General features: G+C 41.1%; 1 protein-coding gene across 1 annotated transcript; it reads left to right on the top strand.

Annotated features, from left to right (window-relative positions):
- The first annotated feature begins 10,184 nt into the window (after nucleotides 1–10,184).
- LRRC31 (leucine rich repeat containing 31) lies at nucleotides 10,185–26,429 on the top strand. The gene is given in 9 exon segments (XM_077827085.1): nucleotides 10,185–10,488; nucleotides 12,633–12,782; nucleotides 13,164–13,331; nucleotides 17,416–17,583; nucleotides 18,590–18,761; nucleotides 20,127–20,290; nucleotides 21,982–22,149; nucleotides 24,800–24,968; nucleotides 26,340–26,429. Coding segments are annotated over 9 exon segments (1,521 nt in total). The 3' UTR covers nucleotides 26,398–26,429.
- Nucleotides 26,430–27,471: the final 1,042 nt, after the last annotated feature.

Raw genomic sequence — 27,471 nt, forward strand, 5'->3', positions numbered from 1 at the left:
CCAGGAAAGATGAAAAAAAAGAGGTGTTTCTCCCCGCCACAGCAGCTCTGGGGCTAGGGCTAGGGCTAGGGCTGCGGAAGAGGCATCTCTCCCTGGAGCTGTGGGGAGAGATGTGTCTCCTCCCCGTGCCGCAGCCCCAGGGCTGGAGGAGCCTCAGTGCACAGCCCTTGGTGGCCTCCTGCACTGAAGTGCAGGCATGCAGCTTAGCGGGAACTTAGGTTCTGAGGATTCAGAGATTGGTATATGTTTCTTGCTAACCTGTACAGAGAAATGAGGCTCGTTGCAAAGACCTGGAAGGCAGTGCTTGTGCTGCCAGAGGCTGGTGGTTTCAGGGAGCTGATCCACAGGAGGCACAGACAAGATTTCCTTAGGCTAGGGGCAGGTGGTGTTGAGGTGACTCGCAACCCTGGGTACTTCTGGGGTGCATCACAGGATGAGTAGCTGGACTTTGCATTTCTGATTGACATTGTTAAAAAGCTGACGTTAGTCAATTAAGAGCTTCAGGACAAAAAAAATTATGTTACACATTTAATTCATTCAGTGTGAAATTGGATCTGTGGATAGCTCAGATAAAAAAGCAATACAGCGCTTCCCAGCCATGAAAACCTACGTTGGAGAAGTTTGTAGAAGAGACTAAAAATTAACATAGCTAGGGGTATGTCTCCATTATGCCATTGTAGTGCAGACATGAACTACGTGTACTACGAGTGTTTCTGGCTATACAGGAAACATGCAAAGATCATGCCTTATTAAGGATACTGTTTTTATATTGCATATAGAAGTCAATGCAATTTTTGTGCTTTGTGTCAGTTAGGTGAGTGTAGTGTGTCCTGTTGGGTTTTTTTTTTTTTTTTTTTTTTTTGGTGCTGCCGTCCTTCCAGGATAACCACTGCTAGAAAAAGAAAGAACGAAACAGGGTAGAGGCAAATTTAAAATACATATTTAGAAATGGGCCTTATCCTTTAAGTTCAGAATGAGACTTGTATTGGAGTACAGATTTTCCCACAGTTCAGGGCTGTTCTGATGTTATGCTCAAGTTTGGCCCCATCATAAAGATAAGAGAGAGCCATGAAGATATGACAAGGAAAGGTACAAAAACTGCAGTTTAAATTCTCAAGCATAAATACCAAGTGGAATATGTCTAATTATCTAGTTCGAGAACAGACTCCAAGTTTTTATCCTAATCAACCACAGAAAAGAGAGTTTAAAGTTAAAGATCAGTTAGGACTCTTCATAAATCATAAGATAGTATGGAAAAGCTGATCAAATTTCAATAATTAGAATTTGTGTAAAGAAGTCTGTTTCCTTAATCCCACTTCTTTTGGTAAAAGAGGCCAAATGGAGCTAAGAATCCTTGTGAAAGAGTGCAGGGAGTTAACAGATTAGCCTGCACTCTGATCACTCTGACACCAATTAGTATTTCCCTCCCTCTTCCCTCTCCAAGAAAGGTGATTGAGGTAATTAAAGATAATTAGCTAATCAGGCTAGTAGGCTGTGTGAGCTAATTAGTCCATCAGCTCAAGATTGATAAAAAGACACAGGTAGGAAGTGCAGCTGGTGGATAGGTGAAGCTAACACTAGTGCTAGCTGAACCCAGTCTCACAGAGGCCTCAGGGAAGGGAGACCTCTGCTCCTCTCAGTTCCTGAGGGAAGGGCCTAAAGCACAGGGGACATTGTAAATACAATAGTATTATTGCACGGGACTGTATGGTGGAGGGAACTCAAATAAATGGCACGGTGGATACACAACCAATAGAGTCCAAGATAGTTCCTATGGTGCGAAAAGGCAGGAGGGGAACATGCCATGGTACAGTCCAGTTATTTGTTTTAAGGAATCATGTCTGACTCCTCAAGACAGATTTAAATGTGCAAGTATGAGGCTGAAAGTGAAGGAACTGAAAAAATTAAATAGAGGACTAAAAGAATTGTCATTGACATTAATGCAAGATGGTTGATGAAACATGAGAGATGGCCTGATCAAGTCTGCAAGCATCCCTACCAGGGGGCAAACATTCCTACTTAATATCATTAATACTGCTTCTGAGAAGAGAACTTTGTGTCTGAGTTGCTGAAGGTGCTATCCAAAAATGCAGAGAAGAAAGTGACAATGAGCTTTTTGCCATTTGTTCAAGACAAAAATAAAATGAAAAAGAAGAATGAACTTCTTGGGTGCAATCTGCAACAGACTGAAATATGTCGAGTTGTGAATTCCACTTTGTATTGTAACCTCCCATTTTTGAGCTATATGCAGAGCATGTGTCTAACCTTCCCCAAGGCAAGTCTATTATGATGTGTTCCAGACACTTACCCTGCCCAAGAAAGGTGCCTGGCACCTCACTGAAGATCTACCACTGAGAAGCCATCATTGAGCAATCTAGAGACATTAATTTTGATTGTCTCTCAATTACTAGCCCAATCCCATGGAACAATGGATTTTCTAACAGGGGTGCCTGCATAGCTGCAGGTTTTGCAGCTTCTCAGTTTGGGCATACCAAAAACCCTCCTCCCTCATACTTCCTCCCTAACAGGGTCCTAGAACCCGGGCTCCAGCCGAAGCCCAAACATCTACACTGCAATTAAACAGCCCCTTAGCCTGAGCCCCACAAGCCCAAGTCAGTGGGTACAGGCCAGCCACAGGTTTTTAATTGCAGTGTAGCCATACCCTAAATGGCTTGAGAGGTCTCAGGCCCTGTTTTGGGGAGCAAGGATAACTGGACTATGGAATCTCATGTCTCAAGGAAGGTTTGAGCCAGGGAAGTGTTCCCTAGAATCCCTGAGTTAGGAACAGTGACTAGACTCTACCCAGTCTCAGACCCAGTTGCCTTAGAAGCATTTGGGACCCTGCAATTGGGTCCACTTGCAACAGACTGGTAACTGTCCCTAGTTGGCCTGGGCCAGGTTGTGACACAGTCAGCCTAAGCATCCTAAGTCATCCTAAGCATCTGACGCATCAATGTTCAACACAAACCTTAATGAGAAAGTAGTAACACCTATCGGAGACCTAGAGCACGTGGTGGAGGTTCAAAAATTCTTCCAGAGTCACCATCAGACTCATGGTTGGTTAACTATGAAAGGAGGACAGATGCCCTAGTCTCCCAATGATCTCAGTGGGGCTCTTTGGAAGACTGTGTCTCTGCATTTGTATGTATGTTGAAATTTGCAGCGAACATATACTGGACTTTCACTGAAACACAGCATGCATGTTATACTGGAAGCAGTTCTACTAAGTTTACAAAAGCACCTGAAGGAGGTTTTGGAGCGAAGTGGCCGATTATAGTCTGATGACACAATTGCCTCAGTCTCAATGGAAATCTGACTTGATCTATTTAGCAACAAGAATGGGAACAACCCAAAGACAAAACTGGAAAACCATACCTAGAAGCCAGTGAACCTATCCATGACCGCTCCCAAATACAAAGATCAGAGGCTGAGCACAGAGCAGTGACCTTGAGTTCCTTTCCTTTCTTTTAACAGTTCATAGAGTCACAGATTTTAAGGCCATGAGGAACCATTAGATCATCTAGTCTGACCTGTATTACAATTTAAAACAGGGGCTCCAGATTTCTATCCCAAACCTATATTTTTAAAGGAGATTGTGTCACAGCTCATTAAATCAAAATGGTAGAAAATTATGGGTTTAAAATTATGGAGTATCCATGAATTCAGACTTGTCAGTTTTTAGAAGACGTGCCCTCCTCCCCATCTAGTCAGTGAAATACACAGCCTGACATCATTATTTAGGATGACTTTCAAAAGTACTTTAGTATGAACTGCTGATCACCAAATACAAACATGCTCAGTCCAGTAATACTTATTCTGGCTAAAATTCTATAGAATTTAATGGAGAGTTTTCCTGAAGTGAGGCCTGTAGGATCAGATCCGTTATACCAGATGGTACCCTATGGAAGAAACACTGATCCTTTGACTCTCTTGATTTCTAATTAGGTTTCTAGTAATTAATATAGTTTGCAGGCCTTGCATGAACTCAGCCAATTACCCATTCATGTAAATGATTAACTGAAAGGGGATTACTCCTGGCATAAGTTCAACCAAAAATAATTTTCCAGCACTGAAAAGCTGCTCTGACAAACTGGAAAATGGTAATACAGTATAAAAAAATTGTAAATGTATTTTTCTAGCCATGCAATTTTTCAAAATAGTCTAATATCAAAGCACAAAGAACACAAACATGATAATATAAAGATACATTTCATATTATCAATCACACTTTTTTTCTTTTATGAAATCAAAGCACATTCTCAATGGGATTCTTAGGAATGGAAATTAGCAAAAAGGTCAATTCATTTTTTAAAATACTTAAATTGAATGAACTTTAGTCCCAATCTTAAAAATGCATACTTTTGGGTGGACCCCTGTGCCATGTATATGAGAATGCATGCCTGGCACCTTTATTGCTACAGTGAACTTTTGGGAGGACCAGATAAGCACTCTAACGAGTTCATACTCTTCCTTCAGGAGACCACTACAGTGTCCTAACTGAGACAGTTGGAAGGTCACAGGCAGGGCTGAAGAAAAAGTTCAGTTTGTAAGTATTAACATCTCAATCACCTTCTATGGGAGAAAAATATTGAGGATACCCACACCATAATTTCAACACTACAAAACCTCTAGCAAAGAACATTTTGAATGGTATTTTTGAAATGTAAAAAACATTGTGAAAAGTTAAAATCTGAAGCCCTATTCCTGCAACCCCTGAATGCATGAGTAGTCTCATTGAGTTCAGTGGGATTACTTGTGCAAAATTACTCATATACATACATGTTCGTGGGAGTGTTTGGTATGTTCTCTGTAATACAATCATTGTAACTTCAAAGACTTTGTTTCTGGTCATTCTTAAAGACATTAGATAAATATTAGAATAAGGCGTTGGTTTAAGTTTTCATAACACAGTGAAACCTGATTTAAACAGCCACTCAAGAAACCAGTGAAAACAGATTGTCTAGCAGAATCAGCTAAAGGCCAAACTCCAAAAACTTTCAGCTGAATTCAGTCCTCATGTATGCACACTGAAATCAATGTAGCTACACCAGTGAGGGTCAATGGAGCTGCTTCCTCTGCACCCATCTTCAAGTAATGACATTTCCTGCTAACTGTAGCCTAGCCAGGGTACTTTTCAGGGTTTCCAAAGACTTTTTTGCTGACTTTGCACGGTTGATGCACATCTGTCTTTGGCAGGAGTTCCCTTAGTTTAAATGTAGCCAGCAACAGATTAGTGGATGACACCAGCACACAAATTTGAAACAAACTGGGAAGAGGCATGAAGAGGTTATAGGAGTGAAGGCTGCAGACAATAAGATTGTTCCAGGAAAAGGAAATAAAATAGCAGATATACAAATTAAGGGGAGAGAAGAATGGGCAGCCGTAATAATCACATTAAAACAAGTTTATTTTCATCCAGTCTCCTTAACAGTGTTGTAGCATAACATTTTTATATAACCAGGACCTGAAATTTCTGTAAATAAGGTGTGGGACCAGTTTTGGGATGTTGTTTGGTAAAACAAGGTGATGATTTCTGATCCGGCACCACTGAAGTTAATGGGAGCTTTGCTATATTGACTTCAATGGACATAGGAGTAAGCCACAAGACAGGATCTCTGTCTTAAGAAGTTGCCTACATTAGAAAAAAAGCAAGGACCGCATGGCCATTAAATGCTATAGTCTGAATTCAAAATAACTTTATTTTAAATTCTTGGTTATTAAATATATAAGTCCCTTAAATTTTGTAAAGACTTTGGGCCAAATTCATTTCTATGGAACTCCATTGAAGGGACTGGAATAAGAGTAGGGGTGACTTTGGCCCACTATACTTATGTTCTGTGGTATTTTAACTAGATGTGTTTTTTTTAAATAGGTGCATGAAATAAATAATTGGGAGGGTAGATTTATGTTAGAAGAGGCACTACTAAACTGAAGAGAAAATCCCCAAAATGATAGTGATTAAGTACATGGAATATAGGATTTCAATGTTTGCAAATCCTTTTTCCAAATCAATTTGAGGCACTAATCTTCTAATGGCATTATTCCCTTGGAATATATGCTGGATTAAGGAGTCATGATGTGGCAAAGTACAAAAATTCAAATTAATCTCTCTATAGTGGATGCTCAACAGGACGCATTTTTAACTAGTTTGTTCTAGAGCAGGTTCTGTTCCTAACCTCACCCCAATTATTACACAGTGGAAAGAACACGTAAGCGTATTTACGTGGGGCACTCAAACAGTGGTGCGCTCACAAACCACCTCCCTGCATATCAACTGGGAGATACAGCTGATCTTTCATTAGTCAATCCTGCCCTGTCCAGTGGGGGTGCCCTAGTGCAGGAAGAAGACACAGAGTCTGTTCATCATGCAGCAGTAGAGCAAGTACCCAAGAGTGCACACTGGAGGGAAAGTCGACCATTGCACTGCTGGGTAAGGAGGACATGACCAGGCCCATACACTGCAATCTGCCGCACATGCTAATCCAGGGCACAAACTGTGCCATTCCAAAGCAATATCAGTGTTTACTCCACCACCCTGCAGCTGTCTGACCAGAATCATCCTGCTCTGCACTGGAATCACTCTGCTTCCCCCTTTCCCTTCATAGCTCCTGCAAGTAAGGCCACAGATATACCCTAAGGGAGGAGGAAATTAGGTCACTGACAAACTGCATTTCTAGGTGCTGTTGCTGTGGCGCTAGATTTCCTGCACAATCCTTTAAAAACCTGTAGCAGTGACGGCATTTTTGAATGGACAGTACAACCCATAAAGTGTTAGTGTCAAAGCATTAATGTTAGCTTTAAACTAAAAAACTTGAATGAGTCTTTAAGAAATCCCCAAGCACCATGAGTACAGATTGTCACAAACTGCAATTTAACAGGCTCTGTGGCGTTGCAGTGAGAGTGCAGCGTTCTGTTCCATCAGCACCTGAGCCATTATTGCAGGAAAGAAGGGAACAGCTTTTCCACATTTCAACCCCCACCACTCAATTCTCAAGCAGGAAGGAAAAGAGCAAGGCATGGCAGTGGGTCAGATAGACTGGAGATGGTCTGACAGTGGCAGCAAATGTGAGATAAGGTGATCAGAGACGTGACATGAGATGTTTCAGAGTAACAGCCGTGTTAGTCTGTATTCACAAAAAGAAAATCTGTAGCTCACGAAAGCTCATGCTCAAACAAATTGGTTAGTCTCTAAGGTGCCACAAGTACTCCTTTTCTTTTTGTGACATGAGATGTAACATAGTGAGATGATAAAAGCATAGCTCACAGGAAGGGACCAGACGGAATGAGCATCTCCCATGCAAAGAAACTAGCATCGAGAGTCATGATAGCATTATCATTCCTGGTGTAAGATAATACTAAAGAATGGTAAAGGCCAGTAGAGACATACTTGGAGAATTATACTAGCTGGAAATGAAAAAGACCTATTAGGCCAACTCCTCCAACCCCCTGCCAGAGAAGTGTAGTGAGTTCACTGCAGTATATTTTCTATTGTTTTTTCCAGTCTAGTGTAAACACCCCACCCCAAGTACAACTGGGAGACTCTTTCACAGCCTAATACTGTCAAGAAGATTTTCCTGATACTCACTCCAGGTTTTTCCTGTCTTAATCTCATCCTGTTTACTCCTAGCTATACCCCTGTGCATCGCCCTAGATAATTCCTCCCTCTCCTTGGTGTTTAAACCATGCAGCTATTTACAGACTGGCATCATGTTTACCCACACCACCTGTCTTTTAGCCAAACTATGTAACTGCTTTTAAATCAGTCCCTCCAGCCCCGCTGATCAATTTTGTTGTTCTTTGCCAAATGCCCTCTGGTTTGCTAGTACCTTTGGTGGATTGGGTAGGTTTTGCTGGGTTCATGATTTATTATCAGTGGGCCTCTGTTTGTGATCACAGTAGCTTTCTGTGTGTTGGGAACATAGATTCCTCTGAGGATGGATTTAGTAACTCATATTCCTTAATTTTTATTAATGTATTATTTGAATGGATTTAATGCTCACTCAGGCCATTCTCAGAGTCCTGGAGATGAAGGTACTCTGTTTACCCACAAAACAGATACAACACAGGAAATGGCAGAGCAAGTTTCCATATATAGCCCTATCCATATGCCTCCTCCTTGACCCGGAAGAATTGCCTCTGCAGATGCGGGTTGTTCAGTTTCCGTGAGCCGTACAGTTCTTAGCCTTTCTTCTGTGACTGTAGACACAATTGCTTACCAGTAGTCAGGGCTGGATTTAGGGGCAAGCAAGCCAGGTGACCGCCTGAGGTGCCTGGCTAGGGGTGCTGTAAGGTATTCAAAAGTTTAACAAATGGAGGGGAGGGGGTTCCAAAGACACTCCTCGGCTGGAGCACTATTTGATCTAGGGCTGGCCCTGCTAGTAGTAGTCATGGTAGTATGTCTTGGTTGGTGGACTCTTGTCAACTAGGAACTGAACTGATATTGCTGTACAGTTAAACACACAGGGACAGCTCCTGCAAACTTTACTCAGTCAAAACTGACTTCAATTGAAGCTATGACTTAGCAAGGATTTCAAGTTTGGCCCATAGAATTGCATCAGTTTACAATCCAGACAATCGAGTACCTAAGGTGAATGAAAATGAGCTCGCCTCTATTATCCCTCTTACGAAAACATTTCCAACCAAAGTATGCAAACTATTTAAATGCTCTGCTTTGCTTACACTCTTGCAGTTCTTTTGGAGTGTACTGAGGGTGAGTGAAGAGGTGAAGGAAACAAAGAGCTTTTTCTTCAGACAGTCATGTAATTTGATCTATAAACTGATTCAGCCCTTCTAAAATCAGATGCTTCCAACAACCTGTGAGAGATAGTAAGCTCAGTACCGAAGTACATGCAATGACTTCCTCATTTTTTTACTATTAATTTATTCTAAAAAGAAAACTGACAAGACTAGTGAAATGAATTATTCCTGGACCTGGTTATAAAAAGAGTGTTTGCTACATATTTTGCGAGACCTGACAGCTCAAAATCAGCAGAACAAACAGCCCAACAAATTGCAGTTGATCAACTGGTTTGCACTGAACAGCTGATTTCAAATTTGTGAAGACAGAAACTCTCTGCCAGACAGCAACAACCACAAATGAAAACAGCCAGACAAATCTGGCTTTTAAGGAAGAGAGAACTTCACTTCTAGAGCATGGTACATTCATTTTCCAAGCCATGAAAATGCTTTAAAAGGTGCAACTGATCCTTTATTTCAGAAATGGAAAAGACAGATACGTAACTTTGTCTATTACAAATATTGCAGTGCCAGTACATGAAAAGTTACAAATGTAAACAAAATTGCTTTACATCATGTATATATAATTCTGCTTTATATTATATCATTTGGTTTGTACATTGGTTATGAGAAACATAGTTGTGACTAATCATCTAATACATAATTGTATTTAAAAGTTCTCCTTTCCCGCCTCTTAAGCACCTGTCACTTCACAGACTTTCCAACAAAACATCATGAAAACCAAATAAAACATTTAAAAACAAAGTGGCATAAAAATTAGCTGTATATAAAAGGAATGTTTGCCAACAGACTTTGTTTTACCATTTTTTTCCTTCAGCCTAATTGCTGGTAAAATAGCATAAGAACTATATATGAAGGACCCCGTGTTCCTTGTGTTACTTTTCAATTTTGTTTTTCTTTTGAGAGAAGTAATGCTTGTACTGTACCCGAAATTAGTTGGTAAAAGAAAATGACAAGGCTTTTCTGGCTGGTGTAAATACAGAGGAAAGAATCCTAATTCCACGGAAGCCAGTGGGAACCTTTCCAGAATGTCATCCCCAACACTTGAAACTGAGATGTCTGTAAATAATTTTCATGTGGAATGTTAGGAAGGAGGTGACAAAGGAGCCACCCACCTAGGTATCCCCGTCCGTTGACGAGATAAGCTGGCTTTTAGGACTACTATGCCCAATGAACCAACATAAAATGACACCAGTATAGCAGAGACTTAGGACTATTAGGTCCACCTGTGCAAAATACTGAGCACCTCCACTGTGGTGCTCAACACCATCAGCTCCCTTTGTAGGCAACAGAAATTGCAATGAGTTCAGAATCTGGTCCATGGAATTGTATACCATTGATACTGACATGGAGAGAATGATGGGAAAGTAGCTAAGGAATTCCTGATAATATCCACTATAGGGGGTGGGTGGATAACCAATTAATAAATGTTGCTAAAAACAGTTCTAACTATGTTTGCCAGTCTTCTGAAAGGAGCAAACTGGAGTTCCCAGGATAGATGTGAAGAGAGCATCTTGAAGTGATCCCCATTTCAGTTGATTATGAACCAGATCAAAAGGAAGAAATCCTCTGTGGAAAAGGGAAAACATCAGTGCTCATCAGGCACTAGATTCTTCAGGGGCTTACACACTGGGAAATCTGATGGTGAAAGCAAAGGAGAAAGTGAAAGAGCAGAAATTGATAACTCTAGACCAGATAATCAGAATGAGAAGCAAGCTCCCTGTGTAGCAGGTAATGCTGATACCACAGTGATGGGTGCATTAGAAATAGTATTAAAGAATGAGTGCTTGGTTTTACTGCTAGCCAGAATCCTCTTATTTGTTGTTGATAGCTTATTTTGTATGTGTTGTTTTCTCCTGATTAAGCCACTATCATGCTGTGCCTTACAGTTTGAGAGACACAATGCAACGACTGGGACCCATGTTGCTGAGGCTGGAGGGATAAAGCTTTTGAGTTACCTCCCTCTTGATTCCTAGTGCCAGAAGTCAATATCAGAATCAGCTCATCGGTTGCAGAGTTTCTGTGGGACATCAGCACCTCAAGTGGTAGCTTGGTTTGCTTGCGTTAAAGGTCAGCTTCTGCACACCCTGCTGCTAGAAATTTTAAGACAACAACAAAAGCAGATCACAGAATCACAGAATATCAGGGTTGGAAGGGACCTCAGGAGGTCATCTAGTCCAACCCCCTGCTCAAAGCAGGATATTTCTCAACACTTGATATCGTGAGGCTGGAAATCAATCTTCTAATTTTTGTGTGTATACAAGGTTGCTATTAACCTCTACACCATGGAAGAAATAAAGCTATCATTGAAAGGCTGGTGGAAGGTGAGGTTTGCAAAAGGGGTGGAGATGGGGTGGAGAGGCAAAATGTAGAAAGAGGGGGTTACTGTTTTTTGTGCAGCTTTTGGCTGCTCATTTTTGGCCAAGGATATTTGCTGGAGGAGTATTTTTACATATTTGCTAAGCATTCCTGAAGGCCAGGATAGGTGCACTGTTACTTTATGTATGAATTGAAATGAATAAATAAGATGAAAGAGGGGTTGCTGAGCAGACCCAAGACCCGCCAAGAGCCACCTCAGTACCTATTGGGCATCCATAAAACGAGGTTAACAGATGGTAGAGACCGTGGTCAGAGCTGTCACTGAAGGACGGGGCAGAAGCCTTGTGGGATTGCACTGCAAGGACTAATTGAACTGGTGATGCTCTGTTGCCTGTGCTTCCAGTCTGTACCAGCACTATAACAGGTTGAACCGAGGTGGATAGAATACTTGTGCAGGACGAGTGCAGGGATAATGATACACAGAATACATCCGCTTAGTGATTTACAAGCATTTTGTGTGCTTGAACTGGTGCTGTTAATGTCAAAAGTCTCTAGTGTAGACCAGCCCAAAGACTTCCAATGGCAGATTCTTCTCTCATTCAGCATCAGGTACCATCAACCAGAGCATGGCGCACCTGTTCCCATTACTTAAGGTAACTATGGACAATTGACATGGTCCAGAGGTTCCACCAGTAATCTCTAAAATGGGAATGCAGCCATTCCACAAATTCTGCCAGGGTCAGTATGTTTCATTATGTCTTAAGCGGACAGTTGTAGTTACACAAGACAAAATCTCACTGTAGTGGGATGGTCACCCACTCCGGTCTTAAAGGGCTTAAAACAGCCTAGGAGAGGGCTGTGGCTGGGAGCAAGCAGTTCCCAGGCTGATTGGGGAAGCAGGCTCAGCTATGGCCACACCCCAATCAGGGCTCAGCTGGCCCTTATAAGAGGGCAGTGGGCCAGGAGCACACAAAGTATCCTCTAGCTGCAGAGAGAGATGGGCCTGGCTGTTAGGGAGCCCACCTCAGGTACCTGAGGTGAAGCAGGGCTGGGGAAGGCCAGAGGAGCTGGGAGGCTTGAGATGGGAAAAGCCTCAGGCTGCAGGCCTTGAAGATGGTCTAAAAAAGGGTACTGGAGTTGCAGGGAGCAGCCCACGGGTAGGCAGATGCAGCAGGTCCAAACCCCCTTGCCTGTGATGATTGGCTTTTGTACTGCAGTCTGCCCCATTGTGCGGGGGCTCAACAGTGACTAGCAGTAGACAAAGACTGAGGTGAGGTGGGGATAGTGGGTGGGCATTCCCTGGGGAGGGGAGACTCAGAGACTGTGGGGTTACTGCCAGGGGGCAGCACCCTAGGGAAAGGGGCACTGGGGTCCAGGAGGGACACGGGGGCCAGCGGCAAGTGGGACACTGGCTTGCAGAGGGTGCTCTGGAGGCTAGAAGTGCTAATTCTGTGGCACCTCCTGCTGGTGTCTCACGGGGGTGAGTCTTGCCCTGTGACACTCATCAATAAGATTACTGTTAGGGGTAACAACAATCCTGGTTTTTGGCTATGCAGATGAACCGCCATATCTCATTTCCAAAACAAACACAACATCTGGTATGTGGTGCATTAAGCAGTTCATGCAAAAACTGGGTAAGAAGCCCAACAGCAAGAATATGGACCTAAATAATTGTGCATTAGATGCAACAGATTTAATGAAGCTGGGTAAGCAAGTTTTCCTACCTACTGAAAGCTTCTGGGACAGAGTTTTCTATTCTCATTTGCCAATGAAATAGTCCAACCCCCTCCTTTCTCCTCTCTCTCTGATAATGATACTTATTCAGTATTTTCATCTGGTGATCCCAAAGCATTTTGCAAACATTAAATAACACTTTAAGTCATGCAGCAATGCTGTGAATCAGGTAGATAGCCTTATACCCATTCTACAGATAGGGAAATTGTGCCTCAGTTTCCCTTCTGAAGACAAATCACTCTATCCTGTTACCATATTAGTTTAGAAAAGCACCTCTATATTAAGGCATATTGACACATAACATTCACAAATTAAGTGGGTTATTTTTGCTGCTGTTTTGTTTTTACCTCTAGTTCCTATGTTACCTTTTCTACCAGAGCTGGAGGATCTCAATCTTTCCTGGAATGATTTTGTAGGAGGGGCTCTGAAACCCGTTGCTCTTCGGCTCCATCATATGAGCAAGTTAAAAATCCTCCAACTAAACAACTGCAGGTTGACAGCTGAGGATGTTACTTCATTAGGTACAGTATGGCAGTTACATTTACTCTCCAAACAGCTTGTTACCAAGGGTCTATTGTGACCTATTAAATCTATACTTCTATCACACCACAAGAGCCAAAATCTCAATCCGTGTCTCCACACTGACAATGTAAACTCTCGGCTATAAAGAAGTGTAACTCACTTATACTCGTGAGTAACTTTATACATAAAATTAGTCCTATTGAGTTCAAAGGGACTATTCATGGGCAAAAAGTCTCTCACATGCAGAATGGCTGAAGAATCAGCTCTTATTTGTGCAAGAGCAACAAAATTACCCAAAGTGGTTTAACATTTTAAGCAACAGGCTTGAAATGCCTACTAGTAGACTGATCAGAATTGGAAGATCAAATCACAGCATGATCAGTTTAGGCCTTTTTCCTTCAGCAACAGATACAGAGAGTTCTGTGCAGATGATAGTGTACTGAGATCTTTTGGAAGAGACCTTAAAAACAGATGGCATCTTTTGTAAGAAATTTGGCTAAAATTTGCCTTCCTCTCACTGTTTTGCTGTAATTGGCTGCAACCGGCCACCCAACAAAGGGTGAAGTTCCATTTTAGAGATGGTATTTGTATAAGAAGCCCTGATCTTGCAAACACTTACAACTGAACGTAGAATTTACTACTGTGAGTTTGTTGTGTACATACAAAGGAAGGGCAAACCCAGTGGCGTTTGAGGCTCTGCAAAGTTTATGGATTATTTTGAAGTTCACAAACTGTCATGAGCTAGAGTCTGCTTTTAATTTATTATTTTTTTCACTCCTTTTTTATACTTTTTTTTCTTGTGTTTTATATTTTATCTGCCAGTGGATATTTTCCCCCCTCTATCCTGTCTCTGCCCCTTTTTCCACCGCAGCCTTTGCTTAAGGGGATGCAAACCTGATGATAGCTGAGTTGAACTTTCAAATCACGGCTGGATTTGAAATTAAGCAAAATGAACGTGTCCAGCATTAATTTTTATAGCTGTAAATGCAACTATAACGGTAATTGCTGTTTCAAGACTTTAGTCCAGATCAGGACTTCAGTTTTATTTTTAGGGCTATGGAATACCAAAGTTGAAGTCTGGAGGCCTGATTTTCATCTTGCTTACACCAATGTAAATTAGGTATACTTTCCTTGAAGCCAGTGGAGTTACCCTGATGTAAAAAAGGTTTAAGAATCAAACCGTAGGCCTTTGGCATGTACTTTAGAGCTTCTTTATTTATCCGTCCATGATGCATTTTGAGAACAGTATGCACATTTGGTGATAAAATGGTTAAACTAAACAGGTGCCTGTTTGAATATATGTCTGCTTTTGAAAAAGCAGGGGGTTGCATTGGATGTGTTCACAGTAAGAAAACATAGGCCTGAAAACACAATTATTGAACCATACTCTGTTTCTTGTAGAAGCTCTGACTAACTTGTGTGAGAAGTGGAAGAAAACTGTTATTCATAGTCATTGTCCTTTATTTATCTTTAGGGTGGAAAAGGTGTCTGGAATGTAAATTGCTCCACCAAACATTAACACGTTGCACTGCTTAGGAAAAACAGCTTCTCAATGCAAAAACTCTGGTCCATTTTCAAGATCTGGGAAATTATTCTAAGTAGATAAAAAAAAAAAAATTAGGCCTGAAAAGCTCTGTGTAAGCTCAAAAGCTTGTCTCTCTCTCTCTGACAGAAGTTGGTCCAATAAGATATCTCACCATCTTGTGTGCCTCAAAAATTAGGAGGCATTTTAAGGGGTCTCTCTCTCTCTGACTTCTATACTCATTTAGTACAGAACAACAGGCATGGTTATTTTTGTATTACAAACCATATAGTTTTCAGAGTAACAGCCGTGTTAGTCTGTATTCGCAAAAAGAAAAGGCGAACTTGTGGCACCTTAGAAACTAACCAATTTATTTGAGCAGAAGATTTCGTGAGCTACAGCTCACTTCATCGGATGCATACTGTGGAAACTGCAGAAGACATTATATACACAGAGACCATGAAACAATACCTCCTCCCACCCCACTCTCCTTCTGGTAATAGCTTATCTAAAGTGATCACTCTCCTTAGGGAGGAGGTATTGTTTCATGGTCTCTGTGTATATAATGTCTTCTGCAGTTTCCACAGTATGCATCCGATGAAGTGAGTTGTAGCTCACGAAAGCTTCTGCTCAAATAAATTGGTTAGTCTTTAAGGTGCCACAAGTAAACCATATAGTTATAATTTATTATTAAAACAGTCATATGAGGATTTCCCCATTAAACTATAACTGTAAATTATCATGTTGGTAATTAAAAAAAACAAATCTTCCTTTGTTTTTAACATCCCAAAATTGCATTTACATGTAGGCTGACCAACTGATTTCAGTTGGGAACTAGTTTAAACTAACAACATTTTTTGTTTTTTCCCCAAAAAGGAGCTAGCCTTTTAACCATTGTGTACTATGGTTCATAACTATTACTTCAGTCAGAATGCACACTAGGTGTCCCTTTTGAAGCATGAGATTTGCAATTAAATATTAGCATTTCTTTGAAATGCTAACACTTTTCATTGCCATGCCAATGGCAGTAAAGAGATGAGATGACGCGCTACCTCTGAGTGCACGCAAGATGGCTGGTGCCTGCATACTTTGATTCAAATCCAGGTTTAACTGGAGACAGCCAGTTTGAATCTAAGGGCTTGTCTATACTATCTGCCGGATCAGCAAGCAGCGATTGATCCAGCGGGGGTTGATTTATCGCATCTAGTCTAGACGCGATAAATCAACCGCTGAGCGCTCTCCTGTCAACTCCGGTACTCCTCCGGAGCGAGAGGCACAGGCGGAGTCGACGGGAGAGCGTCAGCTGTCAACTCACCGCAATGAAGACATCATGGTGAGTAGATCTAAGTATGTCGACTTCAGCTACATTATTCACATAGCTGAAGTTGCGTAACTTAGGTTCCCCTGTCCCCTCCCTCCCACAGTGTAGACCTGGCCTAAACAATGTTTAAGTGGCATCTTTTTGCCAGAAATGATGCTTTTAAAGGTTCAAAAACAGCTATACGAGGACTTCTTTCTTCTTAGCTCTGCACTTATCCAAGATGGCCTCAGTGTTGCCAAATCTCATGATTTTGTCATGTCTCATGATTATTTTTCTTAAAGCTCCAGCTCCTGGAGTCAAGGGGATATGTAATGATTTCAGCCTTCATTCTTAAAGGAAAAAATAAGTTTCTAGCCCTTGTGGCTGTGGAGAAAGCTTCAAAATGTGACTCCAGAGCACTCTAAAGGCTCAAGCAGAAGGCAAATAAACACCAAATCTATTTTTACATAATCTCACGATTGTAAAGCCTATCTCGTGATTTTTGGTGAGCTGGACGTGTGATTTTTTTTTTTAACATTTGGGGTTGGCAATATTGTGGTCCCCAGATGCAGTTCAGAGGGAGTTGGAAATTTTCCCAGATGTCTACAAAAGCAGAGCTGTAAAGGATAAGCCATACAGATCTCCCATTTACACTGGTTTCCCTGTAGATTACAGAATCTGGGTCATTGACACAGGTCTACAGGGAAACTCAAGCAATGTGGTATTTTTTCTGAGGCCAGGCTAAGGGTATGTCTTCACTACCAATGTTAAAGCCCTACTGCAACAGCACTTTAAAATGGCTGTGAAGCCGTGGCACCAGCGCTGGAAGAGAGCTCTCCCAGTGCTGTAAAAAAACCCACCCCCACGAAGGGAGTAGATACCAGCACTGGGAGCACGGCTCCCAGTGCTGGTGCACTGTCTACACCACCACTTTACAGCGCTGAAACTTGCATCGCTCAGGGGGATGTTTTTTCACACCCCCGAGCGAGAAAGTTTCAGCGCTGTAAAGTGGCAGTGTAAACAAGGCCTAAGTGTCAGGGGTGGAGAGTAGGAGGTGGGTGTGTGTTACAAGATGTGTATTTATGCAACAGCAAATCACCTCCTGACTTGCACTTTCTTTTTCAAAGACGAAAACACAACTGCATAATTAAAATGAGAATTAAATGACATCCTTTCATATTGTGTCAAACTGTATTTTTATCTTGTACTCAAAATAGTATCTAGAATGGTTCATCTTAGACTTCTGGGCTCTTTGTAACAGGAGAGGCACTTGAAACCATTCCTCATCTTGAAGAACTGGATTTATCCTGGAATAATAACATAGGTGGAAAACTATCCCTCTTGACCAAAAGATTCCAGACAGGCTGCAAGATCAAAATCCTAAAATTTACAGATTGCAGTCTAACAACAAAAGATGGAGAATCTCTAGGTAAGTGTATTTCACATACCTATGTTGAAATACTGGCTCCTCAGACCTGCAACTATTTTGGTTTCAGTTTTGGCATTTTACAAGAATCAATATTAAGCTTAGTATTGATTGAAAGTTATTAAATTTCTGGCTGTCCACTATAACAGTATCTGTATTGGTTTCCAAAGAAGCCCTTTTTGTTAACCGTATGAGGTCAGATGATTTTGTGGTTATAGCATGGGGTTGGGAGGAAGGATTTCTGGGTTTGAATCTCAGGACTGCCTGTGATTTCCTGTCTGACCTTGGGCAAGTCACTTAGGCCAAAATTTTCAAAGCTGAGACTCTAAAGTTAGACAATTAAATGTGTATTTAAGCACGTGCATAAAAATGGCCTGATTTTCAGAGATCTGGAGACTCTTCAAACAGAGACTAAGGCCTGGTCTACACTGGGGTGGGACTGATCTAAGTTATGCAACTTCAGCTATGTTAATAAACTAGTTTGCAAAACTAGCTGAGTTATGATACTTCTCTTTTCCCTCTACACCCACCCCATAACTGAATACTGTGTTCTTTTGAAGTGATTCTGTATTTTGAAAACCTTTTTCTGTCTAAAGGGAAACTTTTGTGCTATGAGCTAAAGATAAAGGATTAAACCTTCTTCCCACTCCCCAAAGCTAGAATAGCTCCAGTGGGTGGTCTGTATTCAATATATATAGTTTATCCTTTTGCATTAGAATGTTCTCTTCCCTTCACTGTTCCTTATATAGTTCTTTGTATTTTTTTCCACTTTCTCACCCTACTGTTTCACTGATTTTTATTTCTCTAGTCCCGCCTTACTCCTTTTTTCACTGTTTCTTAAGCAGAACATGAACCCAATGAATCTAAATCAAACATTTGAACCCATGTTAGTGTGTCTGAATGCAGACAAAACAAGTTGGCTCAATCCTGCTTTATAGTGGGGTTTTCTGCAATATCCTTCCAGTAAATCTGGTAACTAACCAATTCTGTTTTCCTTTTTTTTTTCCAGCGGAGGTTCTAAATGTCCTCCATGACCTTGAAGTATTAGATATTTCTTTTAACAGAAACATTGGCTGCAGTCTGAAGAGTATTGCTCAGGAATTGAAAAATGTGCCAGTTTTGAAAGAATTAAATTTGCACATGTGTGGATTAAAGCAAGATGGCTTCCAGCATTTAGGCTAGTCTAGATTTAGAGTGCTTTAGATTTGGAATACCAAATCTAAAACCCATCTAAGAAAATGTCTAGGCTAAAGGCAATGAAATAGGTATTTTGTGTGATAGAAATCATAAGAATATCAAATATTGATAGATAATTATTCTCTTCTGTTTGGGGACAGTCTGTTTCCTTTAATAAACAACTTTCAGCACCAATTTCTTGGTTCAAAGTCATCTTAAGGGGCTAGTAACACAAGATATGTCTACATTGCAATGTGAGCCCGGGGTTAGTGGGACTTGAGTCAGCTGACCCATGTTAGGGAACCCTGGCCTTAAGCATCTATACTGTATTTTAACCCTGGGTTAAGACTTTTGTGACCCATGCTCAAACTTAGGGCTCTGCACGCTGCAGTGTGGATGCCAGACCCAAGCCAAAAAAATCATATCCCAGAGTCGCTAGTGCTTCGCCCTCCCCACCTCCTGAAATGTGGCTGCTCTGGCCCTAGGAATGTGGTGCACTGTGGGGAAACTTTACTACCTGGCCTGCACATTACCAGGAACCAGCTTGCTTTGCAAAAAGCTTGACCGGTTCCCTTTTCCTTTGCAAACGAAGGAGGTTCTCTGATAGTATGCTTGCAGATTGGTGATCAGAACAGAATGGGTTAATGCTGACCTGAGCTGCTGCCATTTGCCAGGGAGGGCAGGTTTGAGGGGCTTCCATTTTCAATAGTGGTTTGCCAATTGTTGAGTTAGAGAGGACTAAGTTAGTTGTCCCATGGAATTGTGGGATACTTCTGGATGACTCCTGGAAAATGAGTCAAGCAGGGCTGTGACTACACTGTAAAGCAATAGGGCTTGGATCCTGGGCCCCAGCTTGACTTGAGCTTGGACCCTCCAGCCCTGCAGGGTTCTGGGTCCCTGGGTCCGAATCCTACATTATACTAACCCAGATGCCCAGGCTCAAGCATGAGCTTACATTACAGTATCGACATACCCTAAAAGTCATCAGCTGAAGTCTGTCCAAATTATCTTTGTCTAGTTCCTAGCAGACTAATTATTCACCACACAACTCCGTATCACAAGTGGTGCTATTTGGCACCCTTGATGGTTTTCTCAGTAAATAGACTGTAACATTAATGGGTATGAAGGGGGAGCTGCTCTCTCACTTTTGGGTGGTTCTTTTAGAGTAAGGTTGAGTGACATTGGTGGGAAGAGCTTTGTAATGTCGACTGACTTCTGATGTAACTACACAGAAAACCTCATTCTCCAGAGCTGTCATTCTGACACCTTTCGCAAATATAAATACTAGAGTAAACAAACATTAAGTCCAGTCTGCCTTGTGTGTTAGAATATTCAGTGACCATGAATTCTGCCTTTTTCGTTTTAGACAGGGCTTTCCAGTACTTACCAGAGCTAAACAAATTAGACCTATCGTGCAATAAAGAGATTGGTGGAGGGTTTAAGGATTCAGCAACTCATTTGGCCAGTTTTAAAGACCTAGAAGTCCTGGATCTCCACCGGTGCTGTGTAACAGAAGAGGACATGGTGGTTCTCAGTAAGAACATTGTTAGAAAATTCATTAAGAATATAAATGTTTTTAACTTTGAAAATTTCTCATAGGCAGAAAATGGACTCCACCTCCATCACATTTTAATAGTCAGGACTAGTTTATCCACACAGATTTGGTATTGCAGTGATTGTGGTGAACAGCTAGCCTTTTGGTTAAGGTACAGGACTGATTATCTTGGGCTAGTCACATGAGGGCTGATCTTGAGAGGTGCTAAGAACCTACAATTTCCCTCATTCAGCACCTTAGGACTTGCCTAAACTTAAATGCTACAGCAGTACCCCTGCAGCTGACCCATCGTAGCACTTCAGACACTACCTATGCTGACAGGAGGGATTCTCCCATTGGCACAGGTAATCCACCCCCCACAAGAGGTGGTTGGAAGAATTCTTCTGTTGACCTAGTGCTGTCTACACAGGGACTTAAGTCGGCTTCACTACACCTCTCAGGGCATGGATTTTTCCCCACAGTTAAACAGATTTAATTTTCTGGTGTAGACCAGGCCTTAGATAGCCTCATGTGTAAAACAGAGCTAGTAACAGTTACTTGCCTCTCAGATTTTGAGAGGCTTAATTCATTAATGCTCATAAAGTACTTTGAGATGCTTGAATGGAGAGAAAATACTGTTAGAATATTATTTTTGATAGGCCACAACACTAAAGGGGCATTTCTCAATGCAAGTGACCATAAGCCCATTTGGACAGATGTCCACATCATAGACACTAGCACCAACTAGGCAATCTTGTTTTTTTGTTAGTTGATCACCCTGGAGAAACCAAGGGCCAGATCCTCAGAAGGTGTAGTTGGCATGACTCCCAGGGATAAATGCACATGAAAATTGAACTCTCCTGTGGCCCATAGTGGTAACTCCATATCAAGGCAGAAAAAAGTACAGTGGCAGGGTGGTGTGGGGAAAGCTTGCACTGCTGTTCTTCGAAGAAACTGATTTTATTCTCCAGGGCTTGTTCAAACCCTATTCTAGAGCACTAATTTCACTTCCTATTACAGGAAATACACAGTTCACCTCCCACCAAGGAGATGGTTTAGTTTCTTTGTTTTCTGTTACCATTGTATTTTGACATGGATTTTACCCTTTAGAGTAAAAAAATAATAAAATAAAAAAAAAAATCCCATGACTTGAAGCATACAAGCTTGGTCTTCCTATGAGGAAGATACTGTGAAAAGCTACAGATGAAGTAATACTAGTAAGGAGGGGAGTTTAAGTTAATCATTTTAGTAATAATTTTCAGTCCTGCTGACTTTTTTCATTTGATGCACAGGTAATAGGACTTTGATAACGATCTACTGGTATATATTATATGAACATATACTACTTGAGGTTAGCAAAGGCAGTGAGATTTGGATATAGATTCCCCCATTAATTTTAATAGGAGTTGTATGTTTAAACCCCCTAGTTGGCTTTGAAAATCTTAGCCACTCTATCTGTTGGAGGCCAGACTCTGACACCCTTACTCAATGCTAAGTAGTACCTACTCCTTGAGTAGCCCTATTGAAAACAATGGGACTATTTATGGGGTAAAGTATTACTCAGCATGTGTAAGGGTGTCAGAGTCTGGCAGTATGTTTTGGGTTGAGTGATAAATAAAATTGTAGCAAATAAAACTACAGCTATATAGTCATTTAGGATCACGACTAATAAATATTGTGTATTTTTAAAGCACAGGTGATACCTTTACTCTCGAGTCTTCAGGAGCTGAATTTATCATCCAATAAAAACATTGGAGTGTCTTCCAACTACCTTTTTAGCAGGCTCACATTTTTACCAAAGTTGAAATCTGTGGTCGTCAGCAGTTGCTCTTTAGGGGAAGATTCTTTTGCGTCACTAGGTAGGAATGTTTTTTAAACTATTATATATTCTCTGTATGCAGCAAGATGTGATAATGCAGTGGTTTTGCATTGTCCTTTGATGGGATTCAGCAGATCTGTGGTTGAATTGTGGCTTTGGTCATGAGTAAAAATGTATCTTTTGGTCTCACCCTTGGCTCTGTCTGCCCATGTCACAAAACCATCACAGAATTTGACCTGTCTGCAAAGGGAAGTCTGAAAGTGGAATACCAGCAGTACTATAGGTCAGGACTTAAGTGCATTGTAACAGCTTCTGATCACATGCCTGAAGGATTAATAGGACTACATTAAAATGTATTAATTTTAGAAAAGAATGCTAAAGTGTATGATCTCATACTGTGCTAGAATTTTAATCATTAGTGGGCAGACCTTGTAGTAATTATCCATTTAATACTGATGTCTTAATATTTACCACTCCTAAGTGCAAAGGGATCTTGACACATGCCAATAAGAGACCCATAGTCGTGAGCATATACCTTTATGTTTGAGTAAAGTTTTTTTGCATCCGATGAAGTGAGCTGTAGCTCACGAAAGCTTATGCTCAAATAAATTGGTTAGTCTCTAAGGTGCCACAAGTACTCCTTTTCTTTTTTTTTTTCCATCTCTAGGTACCAACAGAAACTTTCTGGCCTCCAAGTAAGCAGCATGTGTGCAAATCAAGAGCCTATAAAAGGGATTATAGTAAATGTTGCATACAGAAAAGAGAACCTGTTACTGCTTGCACTACTGAAGTCAACAGCAAAATTTCCACTGACTTCAGAGGAATCAGAATCAGGCTAGCACTGGCTTGAGGTCTTTGCAGGCAATGTGCTAAAGAAGCATAAAATGTTATTGAATGGTGATTTCTTAATATCTTCAAGTCAGCATTGTCAGAAAATGTAACGAATCTCACCTTGGATAAATGGGTTTGCAGCAAGAACTGCTCCCTTTAAATTGTCATAAAATAGTCAAAAGTGCTCTTTTTACATTAAATTTACTTCAGTGGGGCAGGATCAGGCCAATATTGCTAATGTAAAACAAAACAATCCATCTGTGATGGGTTGGGTTTCACCCAGGCTAGTAAGGGGTTCAGTTAACACCTGCCTTGCTGCTCTGGGTGCTTAAATGCTATGTTGCTGTGTGGCCCACAGACAGAAATGACCTGTGCCTGCCGATGGTGAGGGCAGGGAGGGGCAGAGTGAGGGCAGCTGGCTTCAGCAATGTTCCTGAACATGCTCAGTCCATGTGAACATGCTCAATACAAGCCAAGCAGCAAATCTGTGAGGGGACACATGACCCTGTATGCCCACAGACTTGACATCAACAGTCCACATTCAAGCTTGCTGATCACATCTTGGCTTTCACTTCCCTGTTACTCTGACAGGGGGTCTCAACAACCCTTCCAGCCCCAAGTTCTCCTGCAAAAATGTCTCTGCTGTAGGGTTGCCATTCCTCCAGGATTGGCCTGGAGTCTCCAGGAATGAAAGATTAATCTTTCATTGAGGATTATGTGATGTGATGAGACCTCCCAGGAATATGTACAACCAAAATTGGCAACCCTATTCTGCAGTGCACAGCTTCACACACATAGTACTCACAAAACCTTTTCAGGTTTGCTGCTCCTATCGAGACAATACACAGCAGCCTGTTAGTTTAACTGGGGTTAACATATCCTTCCCTTCAATCACAGTGCAAGCTGGTTTATAGTAAAACCAAAACAAATTTATTAGCAAAAGGACATAGGTTTAAGTATAGAAGGAATAAGGATAGAAATGGTTACAAACAAAAGTTAAAATACTCTACTTAGACTGAAACACAACTTAACAAACTAGTCTTTTGTTCATAGTTTTCTTACCGTAGTCATTCTTCCAGTATGGCTGGCTAGTCCTTAGTCAGAATCCAAATATAAAGTTCACAGCACTTGGTTTCTTTGTCTGCTCAGATAAAGGATAACTTAGGGGTTCTCTCACTCTTTATAGTCCAGTAAAAATCTGAAATGTATACTTCTGAAGTGTATCCCCAGATCAAGTTCCTTTCCTCTGGGGCTGTAGACACAATGTTTAGTGTAAATGCAGTGCTGGCTTCTCTCCCACTTGTGATTTTTTTTTTTTTTTTTTACAATGCAAATGATCTTCCTGCAACCTCTGATACAAATGAATAGGCCTCTGTCCTTGGGTGGGTCGGCTTGAGGGGTCGGCCCCTTTTCTTTGTCAGGAAAAACCTGTTTATCAACTACCCTGACATGCTTGATTTAAATACATTTTAGTGACCTATTTCTAGCACAGCTGGATGCACTGAACTGGTCAGGCCAGCTGACACTCATCACTGCTGCGTATCGGGGAGCTCCAGGACATCTGACACTGGGATGCCCATAGGGTCACACGTTCCCAACCCCTTTTAATGAAGACGGCTCAAGGACTTGTCTGTTAAATACCCATTCTATATGTGAAAAATCAAATGTTGAACTCTTTAGGGAATATGTGAGATTTTATTTTGTCTAACTTTTACTGAGATCCAATAAGCCTACGTTCTAAGCACAAGTAAGTAGGCAACATACTTAAAAACCTATTTTCAGGTGAATACATGGTGAAATGTCTACTAAGGCCACGATTTCTGTTAGTAAGCAGAAGTTCCTGGTGTTAATCTTTTCAGCTGAGACTGCCCTTCACCTCCCTGAACTGGAGATATTAGACCTTTCTTGGAATAAATGCGTTGGTGGGAACCTAAAGCTGCTTTTGGAAGCACTAAAGCTTGCAACGGAGGAGATTCGAACGTTGAGACTGAGCAGCTGTAACTTGGTGGCTGAGGATCTGACTCTTAGGTATGTATAATGTGATGTTTACTAGCAGGCAAGCAGCTGCTGCATTTATACCACAATTCAGAGACTTGTTCCTTGGGTAGAGCAGATTTATGCATTAATCAGATGACAGGAGGCAGAATGCGGCAGTATCTTTCCACCAGGGAATTTTCATCCTGCTGATGAGGGATATTTACTCAGTACTTTACACAGTGGCAGGGCAAAAACTGAAGAGTGTAGACAATACTGGAAAAATATGCAGGGATCCATTTTAGCTGAGCTATTTGTATTACTTCACAAATGCAACACTTAGAAAAATAAAATGTACAATATAAACACTAGATTTAAAAGTGGCAAACAGTCCTGTGGCACTATAAGGTGGATCTGTAAAAGCAGCAAACACAGCTACCCCTCTGATACTAGATTTAAAGCCACTTCTGAGAAGTTTTATGTTGCACAACCAGTATTTCCGGGCTCAGTAACTCCAGCTAAATTATATTTTTAACAGCATTACGTGTAACTGTAGTGGTGCCAAATCTCTGGATGTTAGGTGTTTTTGTGAAAAGCCCCAACTCCTGGAGTCCATGTTGTTAGAGGAGAATATCAGCTTGTTTAAAAAGTAAACTTTTAGCCCTCTTAGTTGCTGAGAAATGCTGGAAAATGCGAATCCTGAAGTCTCAAACACCAGAAATCAAATTAAAATTTCTCATAATTTTTTTAAAAACCTCCTGATTTTTAAGTCAGTCTCTTGATTTTTGGGGGCCTGACACATGACTTTTGAATGCTTGGAGTTGGCAGTACAGTAATAGCTGCTTTAAAACATTTTGGGTCGCTGTAGACCACACAACGGTAAAAAAATGCTTGAGCCCTATTGACCCTATAGCCTTCACTATTACTACCACTGACCAAATGGCACCACTGGTAAATTACAAGTCCTAATTTTCTTAAGGAAGACAAGACTTAACTCCCATTAGCTTTTCAGAATTAGGCATGGCTCTTTCAACATTTCTCTCGCCAGATCTCACTGTAAAATCTTCCTGCTGGTTTTGTCCTATGCTTGATGCTAAACTCCCTCTGACTGATCCATCATGAGGTTGCCACACAGTTTTAACCGAACACCTTTGTAATTCCTTTAGTTCCCTTTGAATTGCATGTTGTAAACTACACACCACCTTTTGCGATAAAATAGGCTTTGTGAGACCAATAGCAAGTATCTCTGATTTTGTTTGAGCAACATGTTTCGTATCTCTGAGTGAGTAACCATTGCCATGGTTTATTGCTAAAGGACCATAAATAACATGGTAGTAAAAGAGCACTATTCTTAGTCATACAATTTTTTTAAACAATATTTGTAAGTATATATTCAATGTGTATTCCAATATCTATTTCTTTCAGCATTAGAGGTCCAAGGTGGGCATCTAGCCAAATTACAGAAGCTAGATCTGATTTATAATGACACTGTTTCTGATGAAGGATGGGCCACTTTCTTTCAAGGCTTAACTGCACTCAAAAAACTTTCAGAATTGGATGTCAGTCTTTGGCCATCATCTTGTCCTGACTGTGGAATGTGGTTCAGCAAGTTGCTAACAGATTTGTCAAAGCTGCCTGCATTCACAGAGATAGGGATGCAAAGGTGGGCCCTTCCGGAATCACAGCAGAGGCAAATGGAAAGCTTTAATCAGGACACTAAAAGGAATGTTCACTTTGACTATTGATGCAGGGCCTGGGTTTCTGAAAAGGCCTTTCCAAGTAGCACATGCATTCTGTATTCTGGGATTCTGACTCAGAAAATAGCCTTTTTTTTTTTTTTACTAGAAATCTGTTTTCATTGTGTCTCTTGAAATAGTTGCGAACTACACCGTTATTTCACCTGTGAAATACACAGATAAACTCTAAATGTCTGGGTATGTAAGGAAGGTCTGTCTTATACACATATCTAACCGTTTTTAATAAGCTACATTTAAAATGTGAGCCTCTTCTGCCTCATTTGTGGTAATGCCCTTTTGTCATAAATATAAAGGGAAGGGTAAACACCTTTAAATCCCTCCTGGTCAGAGGAAAAACCCTTTCACCTGTAAAGGGTTAAGAAGCTAAGATAACCTCGCTGGCACCTGACCAAAATGACCAATGAGGACACAAGATACTTTCAAAGCTCGGGGGGGACAAAGGGTTCTCTCAGTCTGAGAGTTGTTTTTGCCAGGACCAGAGCAGGAATGCAGGTCAGAACTCCTGTAAAGGGCTAATAAGCAATCTAGTTAGATATGCATTAGATTCTGTTTTGTTTAAATGGCTGATAAAATAAGTTGTGCTGAATGGAATGTGTATTCCTGTTTTTGTCTTTTTTATAACTTAAGGTTTTGCCAAGAGGGATTCTCTGTTTTGAATCTGATTACCCTGTAAGGTATTTTCCCATCCTGATTTTACAGAGGTGATTCCCTTACCTTTTCTTTAATTAAAATTCTTCTTTTAAGAACCTGATTGCTTTTTCATTGTTCTTAAGATCCAAGGGTTTGGGTCTGTGTTCACC

Source organism: Eretmochelys imbricata, chromosome 9 (assembly GCF_965152235.1).
Source record: "Eretmochelys imbricata isolate rEreImb1 chromosome 9, rEreImb1.hap1, whole genome shotgun sequence".
NCBI classification, from domain to species: Eukaryota; Metazoa; Chordata; order Testudines; family Cheloniidae; genus Eretmochelys; species Eretmochelys imbricata.